We start from the raw sequence: 22,301 nt of genomic DNA, 5'->3' as shown, positions 1-22,301 counted from the left end.
ATTTTGGCCTAGCTTGCAACACTGATTGTGACAGCTGTTATCACGACTGTTATTGTTATGTGATCAAAATGTATTTTTAGTGTACACATTGTTTGTGGTTTATTTGTTATAAACAAAGCTATACATACATAATGCGTCTGGGTGGCGTGCTTAGATGTCGCAGTGTCATAAAGCAGCAGTATGTGCCACAACACAAACCCGTGTTAAGCGATGACATCAAACGCTTAGAAGAATTCCTGCTGTCAAAGCCAAACATATTGGTGCTGACGGGTGCTGGTATATCAACAGAGTCAGGTGAGTCCTTAACACCTTAGGTACAGAGCACGTACTTAACTAAATTACTATCGCAACAGGCATACCTGACTATCGTTCTGAAGGCGTTGGTCTTTACGCGCGCACCAATCACAAGCCCATACAGCATATGGAGTTCTTAAAGTCGACCAACGTGCGTAAACGTTATTGGGCGCGGAACTTTGTTGGATGGCCAAGTTTCTCCAGCACACAGCCAAATGCTTCGCATCATGCTTTAGCGCGCTTTGAGCGCGAACAGCGTGTACAAGCAGTGGTCACACAAAATGTGGATCGATTGCATACAAAGGCGGGCTCCAAGAATGTTGTGGAGCTGCATGGCAGCGGCTATGTAGTGAAATGCTTATCCTGCGAATATCGCATCGACCGTCATGAGTTTCAGAGCATACTCAGTATGCTGAATCCGGTGTTTAAGGATGCGCCTAGTATGATACGACCCGACGGCGATGTGGAAATTCCCCAAGATTATATAGACAATTTTCAGATACCTGAATGCCCTGACTGTGGTGGCAATCTAAAGCCAGAGATTGTCTTCTTTGGCGATTGTGTGCCGCGCCAGAGATTGGACGACATTGCAAAGATGGTTTACTGTAGTGATGGGCTGCTGGTTTTGGGCTCCAGCCTGTTGGTCTTCTCTGGGTATCGTATTGTGCTGCAGACAAAGGATCTTAAGCTACCCGTGGCTATAGTTAATATAGGTGAGACTCGTGCTGATCATTTAACAGACATAAAAATCTCCGCAAAATGTGGCGATGTGATACCCAAACTCTTCGACTTTAAGTCCAAGTAAACATAGATTATTTTTTTATAATTCAATTGTTAAGGATTGTGAATAGTGAAATAAATTAATCTTTGTCATCCATTCGCCTAGAACTTCATTTGCATTGTCTTTGCTTGTTAAAAAATTCAATTTAAAAATGTTTACATTTTAAAAATTTACCGCCAGCGCCAACAGCTGTGCCTTTAGCGGGGAGTGATGTCGTATTAGTATTTTTAATAGCTAACTCTAGCTATTTGAATGTTTTGAATACCACAATTGTGGCTAATTATATTATATTTTGTATATGAAATACTAGGCTATTGCCAGTGCTGTAAAGTGACAGCTTGCTGAACGTGATTTCAAGCACTGCTTGTCAAATTAGAAAAATAGCCAAAAAAAAAAAACAAGCAGCAACAACAACAACAGCAGCAGCAACAACGGTTACAGCAACATAACAGCTTGTTTTAAGAAATATTTATTAAAAATTCAAACACAATGGCCTACGACTTAAAAAAGGAGTCCGACGTCAAGGAGTATGTGGACAAACTGGGCGTCGAATATCGTTTCGGCTGCTATTCGGAAAAGAAACCGGAAGGTAAATAGCAACAACAACAGGCGGCTGCCACAAGAACAAATACACAGACTTTATACAGACATATGTGTTTGTGTTTGTGTATGTGTCTGCGCTCTAACCTAGGTTTTTGGTATTTCTAATTGAATTACAAAACATATCATAACATTGATTGTTTATATAATGCTATATTTACAGTTTGCCATCTGCTGGGAGATTATCTGGAGGGCATTAAAAAGGATTTTGAGAAAGCATCCAAAGTATATAAATCAACATGTGACGACTACGGTTACGCAAAATCCTGTTACAAATACGGCAACTATAGCTTTCTAGGCAAGGGCAAAAGCGGAAGCAAGGGTGAACCGCGCGTTGCCTATCAATATTATGAGAAAGGCTGTAATCTTAACGATTCGGATGCATGCTTGCATTCTGGTCTGTTGCTGGTATCACGGTCAATGCCCAAGGAAATAGATCGCAATGTGCCAAAGGTGCTGTATAGTCTCTACTACGTATATAACTCTATAACTATGCTAATGCTTGGGCTTTATAGGGCTTGGAGTTTCTCACAAAAAGCTGTGACATGAACAATGCCACCGCCTGCTTCTATCTGTCTGGAATGCATATTTCTGGTGTACAGAAGAAGCCCGAAGACAACGTTAGCAGCGCAGCAGCAACTACTACAACAACAACAGCCGCAACAGCACAGTCTGCTAAATCGACAAAGGACTCGGAATTCATTGTTCTTAAGGATATGAAGAAAGCATTTCAGTTCGCACACAAGGCCTGCGAGTTGCGTAACATGTATGCCTGTGCGAATCTAAGCCAAATGTATGCACGCGGCGATGGAATCGAGAAGAACGAAAAGGAGGCGGAAAAATATAAGAAACTGGCACTGGAAATGCAAGAGGAAGTTAAGAAGCAACAGGAGACGCTCAGTTTTCAACAGGGTGTGGGCATGCCCAATTGATTTACCAAATCATACCTATACTAGAAATAGTTGACGCTCCCCTCTGTTTTCTAATTTACAATTCTCATGCTTTACTCTTTTATTTTTTTTATGTCTGATCGAAAGAAATTTGTATGTTTCATATATTATTCAGTGGTAATACGCAAAGCTATTGCTAATTAACTTAAGTGGATTATATAAACTTATATATATATATATATATATATATATATAAATATATATTATTATATTATTTGTGTACATAGGCTGCATTTGCGTTTTTAGCATGTGTATGCGAGAGAGAAAAATTCTTAGTTTTAATTGTTAACGTTAAAAACAAAAAAAAAAAAACAGAAAAACAAAAAAGAACTCAAACCTTATATTTCCCCCCCATAATACCTTAAATACAAAGATACCAAACCAACCAATTGAATTTTAAATGCTAAAGCCGAAACAGTTAAGACATGCTCCATGGGGTTTTTCTTATCACAGCGGTAAACCCAATTGGAAACATTTATTATTCGTCTAGTATTAGTATCAGCGTTGCCAAGGGCTGCGGATCTGTCTAATTAGTTTTTTAATGGTTCTGCTCGTAAGTCTGGAGTCTCGGAGGCTTATCATCAGACAAATAGTGATAGCGATATCAGACATTTTTCATGTTAACTGATGTTTGATTAAGTGTAATATTTATATTTAAATATGCTGTCTACATAAGTTTATCAAGTTCACTTAGGACTATATTGTTTTTAAAACTATTCAAAGAGATGACTAACTGGCAATTGTTATCAACTCATCAAAAAATCAACACGAGAATAGAGCAAACACTTGAGAATGAATTTGTTTATAAACTAGTTAATAAACTATTAGGCTGAATGGCAGCATAAATTCTAAAATTATATAAGCAATATAGAGTTTGGTACATTTTTGAAATTGGTATGTATTTTTGTCGTTAAATTATCCTTTTTTATAATATTATCCTTTTTTTTTTGAATTCTACATTTTAGTGTTTATTTTGATTTTTTTATGTATTAAATCAAAGTTGAAATACACATACATACGTATGTATGTATGTATGTGATGTTTTGGTTTTTCACTGTAGCCAAGCCCAAAAATAATTGAAATTTCTTTAAAGGCACGAGCTGTTTTGTTAGTGTATTTGTTTGTGTTCGAGTTATGTACTTAATTAGTTAGTCGCTGTACCATGACATGACCTTTACCATATTGGGGAGCATTGCAGGAAATAATGTTGTAGATATAGATATTGTGCTCGAATAGTGGCGATCTCGATAAATAATGAAGACTCGAGACTGTGTGACAATAACAATAACAACAACAAACACATCAAGTGTACGCAATACATGCAAACAAACAAACATATACAAATGTATGTATATATATATACATATAGACATGCAGGTGTATATCCAGCATGCAATCGTGCTTTGTGAGCGTGTAAAAATACTTATATAGTCTATAGTTAGTTAAACTGTATATAAGCAGTTTATGTATGTATGTATGTTAATTGTCTGTACTAGTGTACATACATATATACATACATGTATACGCTATAGAATCAAATCCAAGCTCAACAAAAAATACAAAAATTCAATGCTCAGCTTTCGACTGAAGCTCTATCCGAAACATTGAATCAGTTTAACGTCAACGTCGGCGGCATCAAGACAATATATAGCAAAAAATTTTGTGTTACATCAAAAAAATCAAAAACGAAATCTATATCTAAAGATTAAAAGCCTAGACTAGAAATATAAATAAGAGTGCACATACATATGTATGTATTGCATACGATACACATACATACATAATATGCGAGCATAAAGAAAGATGCGCGTTGGGAATTGAAATTGGAATTAAAAAAAACAAATCTCGCCTACAACTATTACTACGATTAGTGCTCTTCTTGTTGTTGTTGTTGCTGCTGTTGTTTTGTTTTTGTTCTTGTTGTTCTTGTTGTGAGCAAAAAAAGTGTGATAAAGTAACAGTAAAAAGCGTGTGGCGACAGATCAAAAGAGAAACTGCGCGCGCGCTTCAACTTAAAACGAAAAAGAAAAGCGACGCGAGAGCGAGACAGCGCGTGAGGCTAAGCGAGCTTATGCAAGAGCGAGATAGCGTGCATTTTATGATTGCCCCTTGATTTGTGCCTTTGCCTTTCGGCTACACGAAATGCATTAAGTGAACGCTACACACACACACACACACACAGACACACATACACATACACATACACATACGAGCATCTACAGATTTATGTGCGTGTGTGGGCGTGAATGAGTGTCGCGCCACGCCGCGCCTTGTGCTTTTAAATTGACAGCTTAGCTTTTAGCTAAACGCCACAACACACCCCGCGCACCGCGCAACGATCATCATCATCATCTCATCATCATCGCATCGCATCGCATAGCCTTAGAGGCTGTTTCTGTAAGAACATTGCAAGAGCGACGACAATTGAAAATATCGCGCGTTTATCTAGAGGCTTTAAGCCTCGTGCTTATGTATATGCACATACACACACACACATCTATGCTAGCTGTGTGTATGCGTGGGTGTGCCTTGGCTAAAGCCTGTGACAGCGACAGAGACTGCGACTGCGACAGCGACAGCGACAGCGACAGCGACTGAGGAGCAGGCGTGCAACGGTAAGCGGTACAACAAGGCAAATCAACACCACTATTGAAAGTGGGAAGCGACAGAGATTGAGATTGCGTTTCATATAGCGGCCGCAGCGCAGTTTACGAGTGTCCATCACCACTACAACACCGTGGCAGCAATGGAAGACTATTGGGGTCTTAGCAGCACTACGGGTACGGGTATAAAAAAAAAACACTACTAATTAACTCAATATCAAAAAACTGAATTGCCTACCTGAGTGCAAGCAAAAAAACAGAGAAAAAAAAACAAAACACAAACCAAATATACAAAATTTCATTTAATGCAATCAATGCAATTTTCAAAAAAACTGAATAAACAAGTGTTTAGGCTTACAATCAATTATGAAAGTAGAATTTGGCAAAAATATCCTATATATATAATAGTATGTTACATTATTTTTTTGTACATTTTTTTTTTTTGGTTATGTGGTGAAAATCAAAGCGCAGCAAATAATTATTTCAATAGATTAATTAGCTATGCGTGTGTGTGAGTGACGTCATAAGATTTCATTTAATAAACCTTTTAGCTACGTGCATATGTATGTGTCTATGTATGTACATCAAGCATAAGCTTAACTTAAGTGTATTATTTTTTTGGTCGGCGCGTTTTGCCTCGATTCTTCGTACACACACACACACACACACACGAACAGATAATCTATTTATATACATACATGTGTGGGTGTGTGCGAGTGCGAGTCTGTATGTGTGTCGCGTAAACTAAAGCATATGGATCAATTGTCTAAATTGGCTCATTAAGTGAAACTTAATGACATTTACTATGCATAAAAAAAGTTTACAAAAAGAATGAAAGAAACAACAAAAAGAAGAAAATAAAAAGTCTGTTGTTGTTGCTGCTGCTGTTGCTGTTGCGGCAGCTTTTGTTTAGTTAGGCTTGCTGCTTTATTTATTTACTTTTTATTTTTTATTTTTTATTCGTTTTGCAAAACTTAGTTTCTACTTCACTTTCTTAATAACATGGCGTATGCGCAATGTGCCTAAGAGCGTGCTTAACTTTATTTTATTGGCATTTAAAAAAAATACGAAAAACGTTCAACATTGTTCAAATGCATTCAAGCGTTGCATATAAAAAGTATTGAAACGGTTATTTGCAATCAAATCAAATATAATAATACAAATATTGTAAAGTAGAAGAAGCTGTGAAAATTGCTATATACTAAGTGCACGTATACCTGCATGAGTTACATACACACAAACACACACACACACACACATTATATATATGTATATTTGCTCGCAACAAGTGAACTAAGCTGTTTGCTCTCAAAAGTTACTTAAACGATGTACAAAAGTCATATTAAAACGCATTGTGTCGTTGATTTTTTTTCTTACTACTATACATATGAGCATACATATTGTATATAGCTTATAACGGCATACATATGTAGCTGTTTTGCACTAAAATCATTCCATATGTCAAATCAAGTTGAGCTTGACTTGAAAAACAACAGACAATGAGTCGTATACGTAATGTGTCACAATAGCAATCATAATTTGAATAATTATATTATGAAAAATATGAAATTTGTAGAAAAATAATATAAATAATACAGATTACATAAGATATAAATGCATACGTATATATATCGAGCGCCCATACATACCATATATGTGTGTATATGTATATGTATGTGTATGTGTATGCATTGTTGCTTTTGTTGTTGTTCTTTAACTTGTCCCTTATTCAATTAAAGTCAACTTAATTTACGGTGATTGAACATTTGAGTGCGCGTTATCCATGTTAAATTTATTAACATTAACACTGCTGCTGTAAATGTTGATTAAGCATTTATTATATGCGTCTGCATTATATGCGGGGCTTACTTACACAAAATGCCGCAATGTAAGTGACATATATATACACATACACATACATATGCATTGCTTGGCACGCTAAGTTTTTATATGAATTGCCAGTTCAAGTTGCTCAGAGTTCATGTGGAAACTGCTGTTCTACTTAGCTATTGTTATTGCTTATAAAAAATGGTGCTAGGTCGATGATAGTCCAAGTCTATCTATCAAAGATTACTTTCAATTGCTTATCGAAATTTATGACAATTGTCAACACAAATTGTTTTATAAAAACTACAAATACAAAAGAGAGCTCTCGCTCGGTTTATTCCACTGGTATATGTACTCTTTGAATTTGACTATTTGTTAGTCAGTAGATAATTTTAATTGAAAATCTCAGCCAAGTGTTGACAACAGTTCAATGCACTTTTCAATAGATATAAAATTGAAAGCGGCAAGTGTGGCAAGTGTGGCATGCCCTAAATATCTTTATTCGCCGAGCTTACATTTGTGGCAATTAGTCAGCGACCAAATAAGCGCTTGTGTATGTGTGTGTGTGTGTGTGAATTGTTTTAGTAGCGCCAAGCCGACTATGCGTTGACTATTTGTAATTAAACAATTTCGCTTTGATAACAACATCAAAGTGAGTTTTACGCTTCCGCTGCCAAAGCGGCAGCCTCAGCTCACACCCCTATCACACACACACACACGCATACACACGCACACACACAGCATTGGTCATTTGTTGATCGATGATCAAGATGCAGAGCGCGTAATCGACTACAGCTCAATAAGGAATGTTGTTGTTGTTGTTGTTGTTGTTGTTGTTGCTGCCGAATTGCTTTGGATTCCTTTGTTGTACATTCTGTTCAGTCTTCAGTGATAGCTCTTGCAGCATCGACTGTTTAGTGGGACAGTGCGCGCTTGAATCTGACAAAACAATTGTGAAAATCTTAATATACGTACATATATGTATGCGTTGATCTATAAACTGTTATTGAGTGTCAGCCCAGAGTGCGAAACGTAATATGAAATGTGCGCATAATAATCATTTACAAAATAATACTTAAAAGTGAATGAAATAAATTAGAGAAACTGTAGTGACTGTGCGCACAAAAGTAGGCAATCGAATTGAGTTAAATGTATTTAAAAATATATTTCACATTTCAGATATAAATTGCACTCAGCCCGCCATTGACGATTTCCCCAGAGATCTATTCACGGAGGCGCAAAGACAGTCCGGTGCTGTTGTACTTCATGTTATAGCCAGTTTATATTTATTTGTAGCATTAGCAGTAGTATGTGATGAGTACTTTGTGCCAGCTGTTGAGAAAATATGTGCAGGTAATTCAACACACCTAAGCCCCATGCGTTGACTCTGATCTCTCTCTCTCTCTCTCTCTTTCTCTCTCTCTCTCTTTATAATGCAGCACTCAATATGTCTAACGATGTGGCGGGAGCCACATTTATGGCCGCAGCCACATCCGCGCCGGAGCTATTTGTCAATGTGATAGGCACATTCATCACAGAGGGCGATATTGGTGTTGGCACCATTGTTGGCTCCGCAGTGTTTAATATATTGGCTGTTGCTGCCTGCTGCGGTATTGGTGCTGGCATGGTAAGTACATAATCAATCGCCTGCAAATTGAGCTGCAACGATTGCATCCCATAAAATTCCGCAGACTATACCCTTGGACTGGTGGCCACTGACGCGAGACAGCATCGCCTATGGCGTTACAGTGGCCATTCTGATTTGTGTTATGCATGACGAGCGTGTGGAATGGTATGAGGCTTTAATTTTGGTATCGCTCTATGCGGTATATTTGGCAGTCATGTATTTTGATAAATCCTTTCAAAGGTGCGCCAAGGGTGAGTCTCAAAGTCCTGTTGCCCCCACAGCGCCCAACATGATTTAAATAAATGAATTCTCAATCACAGGTGGCGTTAAGCAGGCGCGTTCGCGCAGTCGCTCGTCCAACTGCAGCATACATACGAAAAACAGCAATGAAAAGGAACCAGGTACACAGACATTTATTTAAAATATACATAAAGCAACAACTATATACATCGGTTGCAATTTGTTTTCGCCAGAGCTTGTGGAGAATCGCATTTGTCAGAACATGGCCAGCATACAACTAAACGGCGGCCTCAATAACGATCAAACCAAGTCCAGCAGCACTGCCGGCACCGCTGGTAATGTGGGAGGCGCTGCAACTGCAGCGAATGTGATTGCTGCTGCTGGTGCTGGTGGTGGCGCTGGCGGTGGCGCTGGCGGTGGCGCTGTCGCCCCCATAGCTCCTGTCGTGGCTGTGCTGGACAATGCTGAGGCTGAGGCCCAACTGGCTGGCAGTGCAGAGCCACCCGAACAGGAGGGCTACTCATTGCTGACATATCCCAAGGCCGCCAGCTGCTTTGGCCAATTCACTTGGCTCATCATTTGGCCCATACATCTGCTGTTCCGCATTGCCATACCCGATTGCAAAAAGGCCAAGAATAACAAAATCTTCCCGCTCACTTTCATCATGTGCATTGTCTGGATTGGCTCGCTATCGTATGTCGTCGCGTGGATGATAACCATCATTGGTATGTTGATCAATGGCATAATGGAAATCATTAACATTATCACTTTATCACTTGCCAGGCGACACACTTAAGATACCGGATTCCGTAATGGGTATTACGTTTTTGGCTGCCGGCACAAGTGTACCCGAGGCAGTGTCCAGCGTAATTGTGGCCAAGCGCGGTGAGTGTTTTGCCAATTTGGGCCGCTGTCGTTGTCTCGCAGTCGCTTTTTGTTTTTGCGTGGTGAGTTTTCTCTCTCTGGCTGTCTTTGCTGATTTGATTTCTTGCAGGTCACGGCTCCATGGGTATTTGCAACTCGATTGGCTCGAATACGTTCGATATACTCTTATGTCTGGGTGTGCCTTGGCTGATCAAGGCTGTCTTCTTTCCCATACAGCCAGGTCAGAATTATGTGGCCATCAATTCGGCCGGCTTGGAGTATTCGGCCATAACACTGCTATCCACACTATTTCTGCTCTATCTAACATTCTCGATGAACAAATTCAAGCTGGACAAGAAGGTGGGCATTGCCTGTTTGGTCATCTATTTGGTGTTTATGGTATTCGCGTCACTCATCGAGCTCAATGTGTTCTTTCGCGTCAATCTGCCAACATGTGGACGATCATGAGCATTGTGGGCAGCAAGCCCAGCAATCCATACAAAATAATAAAACTATAACTGATAACTGGAAGAGCTGTTATTGAAGTGCTGAGAGCAGTATCCAACCAACCACAACCACAACCACAGCAACAACATAAAATCTATAAAAAAAAGCAAAAAACAGAAAAAAAAAACAAACTTATTTTTTGGATCCTAACTTAGCTATTAACTCAGCAAAGTGCAGTCGTTTTAATTAATTAATATGTATGTCTTTTTTCTTCCTGTTCTATTCTATCTACCTACCTTGATAGTTGAGTTACCTTATGCTATAACGTTATGCTGTTATTGTAATACGTTTTTTTTTTGTGTAATTATTACTATTATTATTACGATTATAAATATTAAAGTAGTTGAACAATCGGTCGCGATGGCAGTCGCCGTGATGACGTCAAGTGAAATGAGATGAAAAACCAAAACCAAAATCAACAAAAACAAAAACAAATTCAATAATGTATTTATATGATTAATATATGTATGTATGAGATTTTAACAAAAGTATCGCAGTGTAGCTGTAAATTGTTTTTTATTTTATTCACTGATCAACTGATCACAGTTGGCTTTTGGGGCTTAAATTTAATATATTTGATCTAGTTGCCTTTTTAGTTAACTTGATATTGACATAGCAATGATTTTCGGTAGTTTCTGGTGCCTAGCTTAAAATATTACAAAATTTTTCCCATTTTTCCGATTTTAAAATGGATACTGGTATTAGCAAATTATTGAGGCGAGATTATGACACTGAGCCAGAATGGACGGCACGAGGAATGCTCCCGGATTCGGGACCCAATTGTACACCGCCAGCCATTATGGACTTTCCGAATTTCATGCGGGAAAAGTCAATATTATATACATGCATTTGCATAGTTTGTACACTGTATTTCTTTGTCATGTTGGCTATAGTCTGCGATGATTATCTGGTGACTTCTATGGAACGTCTTTGCTATAGTAGGTATTTGAAACATAAACTCTAATTGCTTTACGACATTCATTTGGCCTTGCAGCATTACGTATGCCATACGATGTGGCAGGCGCTACATTTTTAGCGGCAGCCACATCGGCGCCGGAGCTTTTTGTTTCACTTATTAGCACATTTATAACCAAAGGTGACCTTGGTATTGGCACTATTGTGGGCTCGTCGGTGTTCAACGTTTTAGCGATTGCCGCTGTCTGTGGACTGCTATCGCCGGTAAGTAGTGATACTAGTGTGATACCTAATATATTATTAAGCATACGCCATATGTGTACACATTATGCAGGCAGCAACTTTGGATTGGTGGCCAATTTCACGTGATACCTTGTGGTATTTAATAGCGATCGCTGTACTCTTTGTCTTTGTCTTTGATTCGCATATCAAACTCTATGAAGCAGGGATCATGTTCGGCTTGTACTTTGTCTATCTCGTCTTATTGATATTCGATCGTAAGATTCAAAAAAAGATACGCAGTAAGTTAAGCAAGCTTCATTTGACATTGATTCGATAGTTTCGTTTGTCTCATTGCTTGTTTGCAGAAATCGAGCTCGAATTAGATATTATGGATGAGGATCCCTTGGTGCGTGAGGAGGATCCAATTAAATCGTTTCGCGAACATATCTGTGACTTTCCTACAAAGGAGGACCATTGGTGCAAGAAAATTTGGTTCTATATCAAATATCCCGCCGAAGTGCTGCTGGCGATAACTACACCCAGTGCACGTTGGATATTCTTTTTGACACTATTTGTGGCAGTGCTATGGATAAGTGTTATATCCTACATGGTAGCCTGGTTTCTGACAATTGTGGGCTATAACTTTGGAATACCCGATTCCATCATGGGCCTTACAGTACTAGCAATTGGTACCAGCGTGCCAGAGGTTTGTTCCTCGTATATTGTGTCTAACAAAGGTATAGCTATGCTCAAACTTCATACGATTCTCTAAGCTAACGAATAATTACCCTACGCTTACAGGCTACGGTTCCATGGCCATGTGTAATGCTATTGGCTCAAATACGTTTGACATATTCGTTTGCCTGGGACTGCCATGGATCATTTCGATCTTAATTTATAAACAGGACGTAGTTATCAATTCGAGTGGCTTGGCTGTGACGACGGGAATGCTTGTGTTAACCGCTCTGCTCTTGTATATCTTATTTTTGATTACCAAATTTGTGCTTGGAAAATTTATTGGGGCTGCAACCTTAATCGGCTATATTATCTTCCTGGCGGTATCTTGTACACTCGAAATAATTTGGTTGAAACCAATGTGTGATGAATAACAAAATCTGATGTTGAAATTTTCTGCAAAATTTTAAATTACTATTAAATAACAAAATAAATTATGATTTATTTTGTACTTATTGATAATTATTGATTTGCTTTTATTGATATGGCACTCATTGGTGACGTCAATTAGTAGGAGTTCTTATGCCAGCTAACTGAATAGTTAGTCTATATAATAATAGAATACATATATATATATATATATAAGTGCTTTTAAATTTAACTTACGTTCGAGTTTGTGATAAGTATTTGTGCTTGGACGCATGTCTATATTAATTTATATACATGTGTATACTAATATTTATATTGATAACGAATGAAAATAGCAAAAATTATGCTGTTGAAAAGAAAATGTAAGTTCGCTATCAAAACGGAAGTAGTATATAAAGCCACACCCTTTAGTTAATTAAAATTCACTTTATTATCGCTTTTGCTTATAAAGCCCACCTGGAAATTGTTAACACGCGTTAGCTAACAAAGCTCGTGACCAATAATCTATATATATATATATTTTTAAGCAGCAAGTAATAAATTGTGTGGGTGCTGCTTGCAATCGAAATCAATTGAAGTACTTCATACTAATCTGAAGCGTACCAACATTTATAACTGCTATTCAGTGCTTTAGCTGTTTGGGTGAAAAAGTATAAACCAAAATTCAAACACTCTTGCTTGCTGGTTGTATAAAGTGTGCGCAAGTTTCTAAGCAGAGCAGCTAAACTTTTACTTTATTTCTTTAAGTTTACTTAAATATATTTAAGTGCACGATCTAATCAAATAAACACTTTACACGCACAATGCTTAAAAGGAAGCTAAGGGTGCAAAGTTTGCAGCACTTAATGATTTTGCTTAAGATTAATTAGGTGTATGTGAGAGGTCAATGAATTGAAACTAATCTTTTATACCGCTTTATATACAAAATATATTTTGATGGATACATAATCTTACACTTGTCTGTAACAAGCATACACCTCATACATTTATCTAACTATCTATTGACTATAGATTCATTTTATTTATTAACTGCTACTGTTTGCTTATCAACATACAAGCAACTACGCCATTATTTTGAACGCCCGTCGAAACAAATGACGTCGCTCTTGAATGGAGATTTGGCCTGGCATTATAACAGCTATGACGTGCATAAAGAAAGACGACAGCAAATCAGAAATATACTTTTGTTGAAAAGCACACCATATATCAATTGCATATAAGTAGGAGCAGAAGCGTGCGGCTTTGATTGTTAACTAATCTTTGTGTGGTATTGATAAAAACAACGAATTTATGCTTGAAAATACAAAATTTAACTTGACAGCAATCAGCTTTATAATTAAAAATAAATGAAAAATTTATGGCTGCATTAAACTAACGACAGTGCATCATTCAAAACAAAATGATGTTAAAAATTAACAATGAACATACAATTTACTTTATTTGCGCCAAAAAGTTAGAAACCAATAATATTCTCAGTATATAGAGATAATACAGAGCAACCTACAACTGGCAGTTTGGCTTCGCGCTGTGAATGCGAACAACTGTTAAGCTCAGCAATTTATCATACACATATTAATGGTTGTGTCTGTTTTTGGGGGAAATGCATTAATTGATTGATCGTTGCGCTTAATATCAATTATCAATGGCATATGTAAGTGCATTAATAAATGCACAGATTTTTCAATTTTCGCTATGCAAAGTATCCTCCTCCTCATAGAGACTCTGGTAAAAAGCAAAAACTGAACTTTGTGCAAGCTACTGAATCAAACTCAGGGAAGTACATTTGTCAAGTAATTAATAAACAATTGCTCAGTGTTGAACTAAACATGAGTTGTGATTGCTTTACAGCAGCAACAACAACAACAGCATGAGTGACAGCAACCACAACAACAACAACAGAGGTGTCGCTCAGGATTGTTGAATTACACAGAGTTCATTTAGTTAGAGTGTAAATTTTAGTGAATGCTTAATTGTCTTATGATAACTTGTAGTAGTAGCTCTCAACAAAATGCATGAGTCAGCATATATGCAAATTGTAGTGTATTTGTTAGTCGTACTTCTACAAGTATATAAAGTGACTTGGGGCTTGCTAGACTTTCCAGCTAAGTTAGAAAATACCCAAAGTATTTTTCTGATTTGATTACATGCGATACTCAGATGCATGCACACACATTTGCATACATATATGCTTGCATGTATGTATGTACATACATAAATATAGATGTATATGTTACATATGCATGTGATCTACTTGGTTACATACAAATGAGATTGAGCTTGCGTGTATATTTGTTACTACCGGCAATGCTTTAGATTGATAAACAGTCGGCGCAATTGTTGTTTTGTGCTTCTTATCAAAACGGTAACTGCTAAACACATGCACATGTGTGCGTGTGTGTGTGTGTGTGCAAACACTGTGACAACAAAGTAGTAACAAGTATCAATTGGATCTTAATGTTATGCAACAAGCAAAGACGAAGACGCTTAAATTGAATAAAATTAAAATAGATGTTTTGAAAACATTTCAAAAATATTTCTTACACGATGTGTAGATGTGTGCTCAATACGTATACGTAATGCGTATATTAAACAAGTTTCTTAGCTCTAAGACGCCATCACAGCATACACAGAAATCTTTAGATATAAGTTCAAATTAAATAAATGCTCAAAATAAACAAACTTCAATTTAAAAAATTATTTTTACGTATGCGTAATGCGTATGAGCAACAAGAGTTTAGAACACAAAAATCTTTAGATATTGAAAAATCGCATATGAAAAGTAAAATAAAACACTAAGTTTGCTATATTTTCTCGCTGTGTATTACATGAGCTGTGTACGCTTCGCGCACTAAATTCAGCAATTTTGAGCTACGACCAAAAAGAAATAACAGACAAATTCACCCACACACATACACACAAATGGTTTGTATGTGTGTGTAGATGACAGCTGCATGCTCGTTAAGAACTAAATCAAAAAGAAAATAAAATCAAATGTACACAACGTGAGTTAAACTTAAATGTCTGACTAAAAAAAAAACTTGAAGCTGATTTTGATTTAAACGCTGATAGTGTGCGACAGAGAAAGAGCGCTACACAGATACACAGAGTGCGAGAGAGAGAGAATGAGCGGGGAGTTAAGTATGGGTAAGTAAAGATAGCTTTACAGTGTATGTATATAAACGTCAATAAGTATTTTTGCTTCCACACTGTGGTTGACTGCGACGCCAGCAGCGATGTCGGCAGTGACGCTAGCGCGTTTTTGATGCCGCTTGCTTATTATTAAGACGCGCGCACGCTGGTCCCACTTAATTAGTTGTGCGATACATTTCTAGGCAAGCGGTTGTGGTTGCCATTGCCACCACCACAGCACCACTCAACATACGAACGAAGAAAATCTCAAACGTATATATTTTTTTTATATCGAAAAACTCGGCGCAAGTGCTAACTTAATATAAACGAAACGAATTATAAGCGCGTTGCGCATACGCCGTGTGTGTGTGTTTTATATTTTACACGTGTTGCAATTTGTTTTCTTTTTTTGCAAGTTCTTGTAGAATGTTCAAAAACGCGCGCCTGCTACTTGGCGCTATTATAATATTAGCCAGCATTGTGGTGAATACATCAGCAACAGGTGAGTAAATAGCTAAAGCGACTGTCAAAAGAATTTGATAAAATTACAACAAAATAAAAATACTCCAAACCGCACCAAATAGTTTCAATGATAGCGCCATAAATGGCTTTGTGTTTCACATATCTGACAGCTTTGGTGAACTATGAGTGTGTTAAAGCAAAATGTTTGTCAAGTTTACAAAAAAAAAAGTAACAACAATAAAAAATGAACCAAAAACACTTATGTAGCTCAAGAGTTTAGTTTCGAGTGTTTAAGTAAATGTATAAATTGTTGAACAAAATCTGAGATTACTCCGATTTCATAGAAAACGTTTTAGAAAGATTTATGTACATTATAGTTTGTCGTTCAGAACAGCTGTCTAAGTCTAAGAGCTATTGTCAATCTAAAATGAAATGTTCATGGCAAACCTAATTTGTTGGAAAACAAAACATTAGCTGCCATCTACATTACGCGCAAATGTGCGACAGCTTAAAAATTGAGCAGAGAGTGCAAACAATTGGGTTACTTCATTAATATCCTCTCTAATATATTTTTATATTAGTGACTTAAGCTACAATTCTGAAGAATATGGTGAATCCCTTGAATGAACCAAACCCAACCAAAGATGCTGCTTGTAATGTTGCCAAGCTTTGTTGTCTATAAATAAATTATATGGCATTTTGGTAATTCCACACTAAGCTGTAAGCTGGAAACATGAAACGGCATTTCTCGGCTGGAGCAGCAGCTGAGGCATTAGTAACATTTATATACTATATAGGAGCACATACCTATGTATAATTGATACATGCTGACATGAGCAAAGTTCAATCAATTCCATTGCTATGCGTTTTCCCACACTAAGCGTGACGTATTCCCCACTCCTGCCATACAAAGTACAACTTGTTTTCTTATTAACTATATGATGATTATAATCATATATGGTCTGTATGTATATATTTAGTTGGCGTTTGCATTTATTTGTCTAGTGTTTTGTTTTGCTACTAGTTTTTTTTTTTATACTTTGACTCTCTTTTGATGTTTCTCGCAGCATTTGTTTGTTTTGGTTTTTGTTTTTGTCTCTGTTTTGCCGGCGTACATTTATCATAGTCTTTGGTATTTGCTAAGCAAATAGACGAGTCAGACAGACACAGAATGATGCTACCAAACAGCTGATTCTATTCAATTATTATCGCTGCATTTGTTCTACTATTGTTTAGTTTTTTCATTCAACCCAAATGGGTAAATAATAAATGAAATTGTTAATAGCTCAGTTCATGTTACACGGCTCATTGTCTCTTAGACGCTCAACAGTAAACTTGCCGTGTTATCAATAATTAATATTACTATTAATTAGTATTTTAATTTATGCGCGGTAACTTTTGTTAGTCAGCAGTGTGCGAGTAAACAATTTGTTTGCTTTTGGAAAAACAATTGCTTTGCATTGCTTGTCGGCAACTCTTGATTTGCTGACGACAACAGCAACCACAACAATAAATAAGACAGGCCGTCTGTTGTCTTAGCAATAATATAAGCCAATGGAGCCTCACTTATCGTCGGGTGGTTGGGGGAATTTTTCATAAAGTTTCCCTAAAGCGCCTACATATTTTATTTTTCCTGCAATCTGTGCTGCTGATGAGCATGGGAATTTTCATAAGATGTGACCTCATAAACAAACGACACCTGTTAACAGGTTCAATAAACTTGTTTATGTGCAGTTTAGCGAGCAGTTTAAACAAACACAATGCGAATGTGTGTGAGTGTGTGTGTGCTTGATGATTGTGATTGTAGGCATGCGCATGTGTTTGTAGTTATGACACGCTTCAAGACTTAACACCTGTTGCAGTCAAGACGCAGAGCTCAAGCGTAATATGAAGCAGTGCAAGCAGTACACTGCTTAATCTGATGGCATTTATGGAATTTATGTAAATGCTGCTTACAAACTCAAGTTCATACATATAATTATTTTTCTAGGGTGTTTTTTAAGCTGAGCAGCATTACTTGTTTGGTCTTCAAGGCATTTTTCGATTACTGGCTTGTTTATCTAATTATTGCAGTACGACTGATAGCTATAGGCCAGCTGCAGTTTTTTTTGTTTTTTTTTTTTATAAACAATATACACAACTTTATGTTGAAAAGCTATCGAGCGAAACGCACGTGCTGCGTCCAGCATTAAGAAAAAGGTCAAGACGCTTAAATTGCTTTAACAACGCAAGTCAAAGCAATTAACTATTCTTTTGTTAATAGAACGCGCTTTGCATTAGACAAGAAAATCTAACGTGTGGACATTTTCTAGTTAATTAGTTAGATAAAAATATCAGGAATGCATATATATACGATATGTCATTACTGTCTGGCGATTCTCGCGAAGCCAAACAACAATAATTATAAATTAATAATCATACTTTAACAATTGAGCTATAAAAAGAATTGGCAGAAATTAAACAAAAACATTGATGAGTCTCTGCTTTTATTTTTGACAACAGCAATTACGAAGAATTAAGCCAGCAGCTGTGTGACTTTAGTGGGGCTAATAAAAAGCAGCCGCACTGACTGATTATGCTCTCAGTACGACTTATTTATTTATTTATGTAAGTAATTAGGCGTTCAGTTCACATCGCAAATGTTTTAATTGCCCGCACAATATAATTGTTTATGTTGCTCAGATAATAGAAATTGTGGAAATTTTTCCTCTGTAGTGTTTATTCTTCATTTCATGTTGTTTTGTTAGCAACAATCAACAACATTTAATTCTAGCTTAAAGCATTAAATGACTGCAGTAATTCAATTTGATGCTATGCATCAAATAATTATTTCAAGCAGCTGCTGGTTTGTTTTGTTTTTTTTTTGCTCAGGGTTACAACTCAACAAGGCAGCCTCAATCTAATCTACAAAATCATTCGTCTTCATTAACGAACCTAGGGTAGTTATCTAAAGATACAAACAGTTTAACATGCGCTTACAAAAAATTGTTCATCTCTATTTGCAGCGCGCAATGAAAGTAACTTCTTGGCAACATCTCTACGATATTTGGATGAGCAACTGCTGTTTGATCTGCTGCCGCGTGGGTCGTGTCCTGGTGACAATGATGCACCATTAGATGAATTTCCAGAGCTCTTCACACGTAAGTTCCTTTAGTTGATAATGCAAGTTGATCAATTGTGTTTTGATTTCATTTCTATATCTCGACATTGAGCGCATTACTCACATAGCTCTTAACCTTATAATAGTACTATACTTAGATATCTATATCTGTTGATTAGTGTGCTTGAACTTGCTGCTGCTATTTGCCCATAGTCTTCCTGACTAAGAGCTATAGCTATGTGCTTATCACTGGGCCAGGGTCAAAACAAAAGTGTGTGTGCGCGATAACGCGGCTAACTCAATGGCCAATAAATCAGCCAACGCAGGCAACGGCTGCTCTATATGCACATATATACATATGGTACACTATATACTATTTTACTTTCATTCACTTTTCGCACAAAAACAGCCACACAAGTATCACTTTGTCTATTTTAGTTTTATGGCACATGACATAGAAGTTTAGTTATCTATCTTAGTCTCCTTCAAATCGAGCTGCTTATTGCAACCAATTAGAAAGATAAAAAAGCTTACAAATATGTATACTATGCGTGTATGTAATGCAATTGCGAATTTTATTTTATATCCCGCATTAAAGGTTGAATCATATGTTTTTTTTTTTTGGAATTCATATAAAGTATCTTCTTAGAAGCAGAGGAATTTTAGTCTTCAGTTGAAAAGCGAACGTTAGAATTATTGAAGACTGTAAATTTGAACGGTTGTAGCTTCAGCAAGCTTTAAATAGTGAAAGCACTTAACTAATATAATACTAATACTATTCGAAACCTTTTTTAACTACAGTGGAACAACTGCGCAGTGGCTGGGTGGTGTTGCACGTATTCGCAGCAATATACTTGTTCATACTATTGGCCATAATATGCAACGATTATTTCTTACCAACGGTGGAATGTATTTGCGAGGACTTGCATTTATCCAAGGATGTGGCTGCGGCTACATTTATGGCCACAGCAACATCTATGCCAGAGTTCTTTACCAACACCATAAGTACGCTGATACTTGACTCCGATATGGGCTTGGGCACTATAATCGGTTCGCTAATGTTTAATACACTAGGAGTGGCTGGACTAGCAGCATTGGCTATCAATAAGGTAAACAGTTGACAGCCTTAAATTAAAGAGTTGTTAAATAATTTCATGTTGTTGTTGTTGTTGATCTTGCAGCCAGTGCAGCTGGATTGGTGGCCCATAGCACGAGATTGTGTTATATATATATTCAATACAATAGTGTTGTTGGTGCTGGCATGGGGCGGCAGCATAAGTTTTGTGGAGTCCTGCATTATGATGGGCTTCCTGGTGCTCTACTATTTAATCACATTTAATAATAACAAATTTATGCCAGCCATACGTGTTTTCATAGAAGATCGCATGAATTGCTGTTTCTCCACGCGCTATGGTAAGCTCTATATACAAATTCTATGAATGATTTCTGTAGCAAATCATTATTCTGCACTAGACTTAACGGAGCCGCCAGAGAATAGCGCCAAGGCGCAACTGCCACTGAAGAAGGATCCTTTGTCGGGCGATGGTTTATTTGTAGTTAACTTTCCCGAGAATACATCATCCATGTCATCCACTGCAAATTTGACTCATTCTAAAAGTTGTAAGTTTTCATTATGAACTATAAACGTTGCGTATACTTAACGTTTATCTACTTAGGGAATGGCGAAGACGAGCCTGAGGATCAGCGCCCGGAAAGCGTATTTGCCTATCCACATAGCGCCTCAGGCTTTATGAAATTCTGGTGGATATTCGTCTTACCCCTTAAGCTTATGCTGCGCGTGATTATACCACATCCAATGAGGCATCGCAAGCTCTACCCGCTGTCGTTCATTATGTGCATCATTACCATTGGTGCCAATGCTTATTTGATTGTCTGGATGCTGACGGCATTTGGCGTAGCCATACACGTGCCCACCATTGTGATGGGTCTTACCTTTTTAGCTGCCGGATCCACCATGCCCGAGGCTGTCTCCAGTCTTATATCGCTGCGCAATGGTAAGCGCCTTGGTAAATTATAAACGAATTTTTGTCAAGCTTTTATTTTGATTGCAGGTGAGAATGGCATTGGTGTTTCGAACTCTTTGGGCGCCAATTCGCTGGCCATTTTGTTATCGCTGGGCGTGCCATGGTTCATAAAGAATTGCATTAATTATGGCAGCGGTGAGCTGCAACAGGTTGGCACCCAGGGCATTGAGTATAACATACTTATACTCATAGTTTCCACCATAGCGCTGTACATAATATTAAGCTGCAGCGGCTATCGCCTCACGAAGCGAGTAGGCGTGGCATTATTTTTAGTATACGCTATATTTATAGTCCTACAAATCTTGATTGAAATGAATGTGTTCTTTCCACTTGTCTGCAGCAGCTAGTCACTGTCAAAGAAGTATTTAAATTCCAAGTGCCAACTGAAAGCTGCTTGTTATAAGAGCTTGCTACAGTTTCATAGCTGCTAGCTTTTGGCTGTTTCACATTGTACATACATACATACAGCTCAGATAACTTATGCAAATAAAACTAATGTACTTATGTTTCTTCTTAGTTAATGATTTAAGCATATATAGCAAATCAGAAATTTATAATTAAGCGAATTTAAATACATTAACTAAACAGCTTAGTGCATGAGTAGCGTAATTCCTTTTTAATTACTAGTTTAGATAATATCGTAAGACTGTCTATGCTGTAGGTAAAAACAAAAACAAACAAAACCCCAAACGATACTAATCTATTGTAAATTACTAGTATTTACATAAATTCCACTAACTGTCGTCACAAATTCTTGAACTGTTACCAAAAATCAATAAATATGTATGTGTATATGTATATAGACCAACTTAGTTGTAAGTGCCCTGCGATATTTATGGCCTTTGGCTAGCCTAGCCTTACTAAGCACTATCACTGTTGATATTTCCCCATTGTAATGTGTGTACATAAGAATTGTTATTATTGTTACCTAATACACTTGTTATTAATTTATAAATATATTTAAAGACAAATATAAACAAACATTCCTCGCCTCTTTAATATATGTATGTATATATTTTTTTTTTATACAA

General features: G+C 37.1%; 5 protein-coding genes across 6 annotated transcripts; all 5 read left to right on the top strand.

Moving 5' to 3' along the window:
* Positions 1–38: 38 nt before the first annotated feature.
* On the top strand, positions 39–1,171 carry LOC108605917 (NAD-dependent protein deacylase Sirt4). Its single transcript, XM_017995733.2, has 2 exons — positions 39–294; positions 354–1,171. Exons 1-2 carry the CDS (start codon positions 132–134, stop codon positions 1,097–1,099), a joined length of 909 nt encoding a protein of 302 aa, XP_017851222.1. The 5' UTR covers positions 39–131; the 3' UTR covers positions 1,100–1,171.
* Positions 1,172–1,487: 316 nt separating this feature from the next.
* Positions 1,488–2,773, top strand: LOC108605943 (cytochrome c oxidase assembly factor 7 homolog). The gene is made up of 3 exons (XM_017995763.2): positions 1,488–1,664; positions 1,839–2,128; positions 2,191–2,773. Exons 1-3 carry the CDS (start codon positions 1,565–1,567, stop codon positions 2,605–2,607), a joined length of 807 nt encoding a protein of 268 aa, XP_017851252.1. The 5' UTR covers positions 1,488–1,564; the 3' UTR covers positions 2,608–2,773.
* Positions 2,774–4,343: 1,570 nt separating this feature from the next.
* Positions 4,344–10,794, top strand: LOC108607204 (sodium/potassium/calcium exchanger 4). 2 transcript variants are annotated; one of them, XM_017997868.2, is made up of 8 exons: positions 4,344–5,405; positions 8,235–8,408; positions 8,495–8,682; positions 8,747–8,933; positions 9,003–9,083; positions 9,156–9,647; positions 9,706–9,807; positions 9,917–10,794. In XM_017997868.2, exons 1-8 carry the CDS (start codon positions 5,372–5,374, stop codon positions 10,252–10,254), a joined length of 1,596 nt encoding a protein of 531 aa, XP_017853357.1. In that variant the 5' UTR covers positions 4,344–5,371; the 3' UTR covers positions 10,255–10,794. The 2 variants fall into 2 exon arrangements, with proteins under 2 accessions (XP_017853357.1, XP_017853358.1); XM_017997869.2 differs by lacking the exon at positions 4,344–5,405 and adding an exon at positions 8,017–8,099.
* Positions 10,795–10,913: 119 nt separating this feature from the next.
* On the top strand, positions 10,914–12,583 carry LOC108605893 (sodium/potassium/calcium exchanger 4). Its single transcript, XM_017995709.2, has 5 exons — positions 10,914–11,231; positions 11,288–11,472; positions 11,543–11,729; positions 11,796–12,167; positions 12,232–12,583. The coding sequence occupies exons 1-5, from the start codon at positions 10,982–10,984 to the stop codon at positions 12,537–12,539; spliced, it is 1,302 nt and encodes a 433-aa protein (XP_017851198.1). The 5' UTR covers positions 10,914–10,981; the 3' UTR covers positions 12,540–12,583.
* Positions 12,584–15,859: 3,276 nt separating this feature from the next.
* Positions 15,860–22,204, top strand: LOC108605723 (sodium/potassium/calcium exchanger 4). Its single transcript, XM_017995516.1, has 7 exons — positions 15,860–16,165; positions 19,131–19,265; positions 20,027–20,334; positions 20,407–20,638; positions 20,699–20,845; positions 20,902–21,240; positions 21,298–22,204. The coding sequence occupies exons 1-7, from the start codon at positions 16,090–16,092 to the stop codon at positions 21,615–21,617; spliced, it is 1,557 nt and encodes a 518-aa protein (XP_017851005.1). The 5' UTR covers positions 15,860–16,089; the 3' UTR covers positions 21,618–22,204.
* Positions 22,205–22,301: the final 97 nt, after the last annotated feature.

This window comes from Drosophila busckii, chromosome X (assembly GCF_011750605.1).
Source record: "Drosophila busckii strain San Diego stock center, stock number 13000-0081.31 chromosome X, ASM1175060v1, whole genome shotgun sequence".
In the NCBI taxonomy this organism is placed as follows: domain Eukaryota; kingdom Metazoa; phylum Arthropoda; class Insecta; order Diptera; family Drosophilidae; genus Drosophila; species Drosophila busckii.
This window is presented reverse-complemented; position numbering and strand designations above follow the sequence as displayed.

Coding starts and splice junctions, on each gene's coding strand:
- LOC108605917 (XM_017995733.2), top strand. CDS start 132: ATGCGTCTGGGTGGCGTGCTTAGATGTCGCAGTGTCATAAAGCAGCAG. Junction 295..353: donor TGGTATATCAACAGAGTCAG/GTGAGTCCTTAA, acceptor CTATCGCAACAG/GCATACCTGACTATCGTTCT.
- LOC108605893 (XM_017995709.2), top strand. CDS start 10,982: ATGGATACTGGTATTAGCAAATTATTGAGGCGAGATTATGACACTGAG. Junction 11,232..11,287: donor TATGGAACGTCTTTGCTATA/GTAGGTATTTGA, acceptor TTGGCCTTGCAG/CATTACGTATGCCATACGAT. Junction 11,473..11,542: donor TCTGTGGACTGCTATCGCCG/GTAAGTAGTGAT, acceptor CACATTATGCAG/GCAGCAACTTTGGATTGGTG.
- LOC108605723 (XM_017995516.1), top strand. CDS start 16,090: ATGTTCAAAAACGCGCGCCTGCTACTTGGCGCTATTATAATATTAGCC. Junction 16,166..19,130: donor GGTGAATACATCAGCAACAG/GTGAGTAAATAG, acceptor CTCTATTTGCAG/CGCGCAATGAAAGTAACTTC. Junction 20,639..20,698: donor CTGTTTCTCCACGCGCTATG/GTAAGCTCTATA, acceptor ATTCTGCACTAG/ACTTAACGGAGCCGCCAGAG.
- LOC108607204 (XM_017997868.2), top strand. CDS start 5,372: ATGGAAGACTATTGGGGTCTTAGCAGCACTACGG. Junction 9,084..9,155: donor CAGCAATGAAAAGGAACCAG/GTACACAGACAT, acceptor TGTTTTCGCCAG/AGCTTGTGGAGAATCGCATT. Junction 9,648..9,705: donor GTGGATGATAACCATCATTG/GTATGTTGATCA, acceptor ATCACTTGCCAG/GCGACACACTTAAGATACCG.
- LOC108605943 (XM_017995763.2), top strand. CDS start 1,565: ATGGCCTACGACTTAAAAAAGGAGTCCGACGTCAAGGAGTATGTGGAC. Junction 1,665..1,838: donor TTCGGAAAAGAAACCGGAAG/GTAAATAGCAAC, acceptor CTATATTTACAG/TTTGCCATCTGCTGGGAGAT. Junction 2,129..2,190: donor TAGATCGCAATGTGCCAAAG/GTGCTGTATAGT, acceptor TGGGCTTTATAG/GGCTTGGAGTTTCTCACAAA.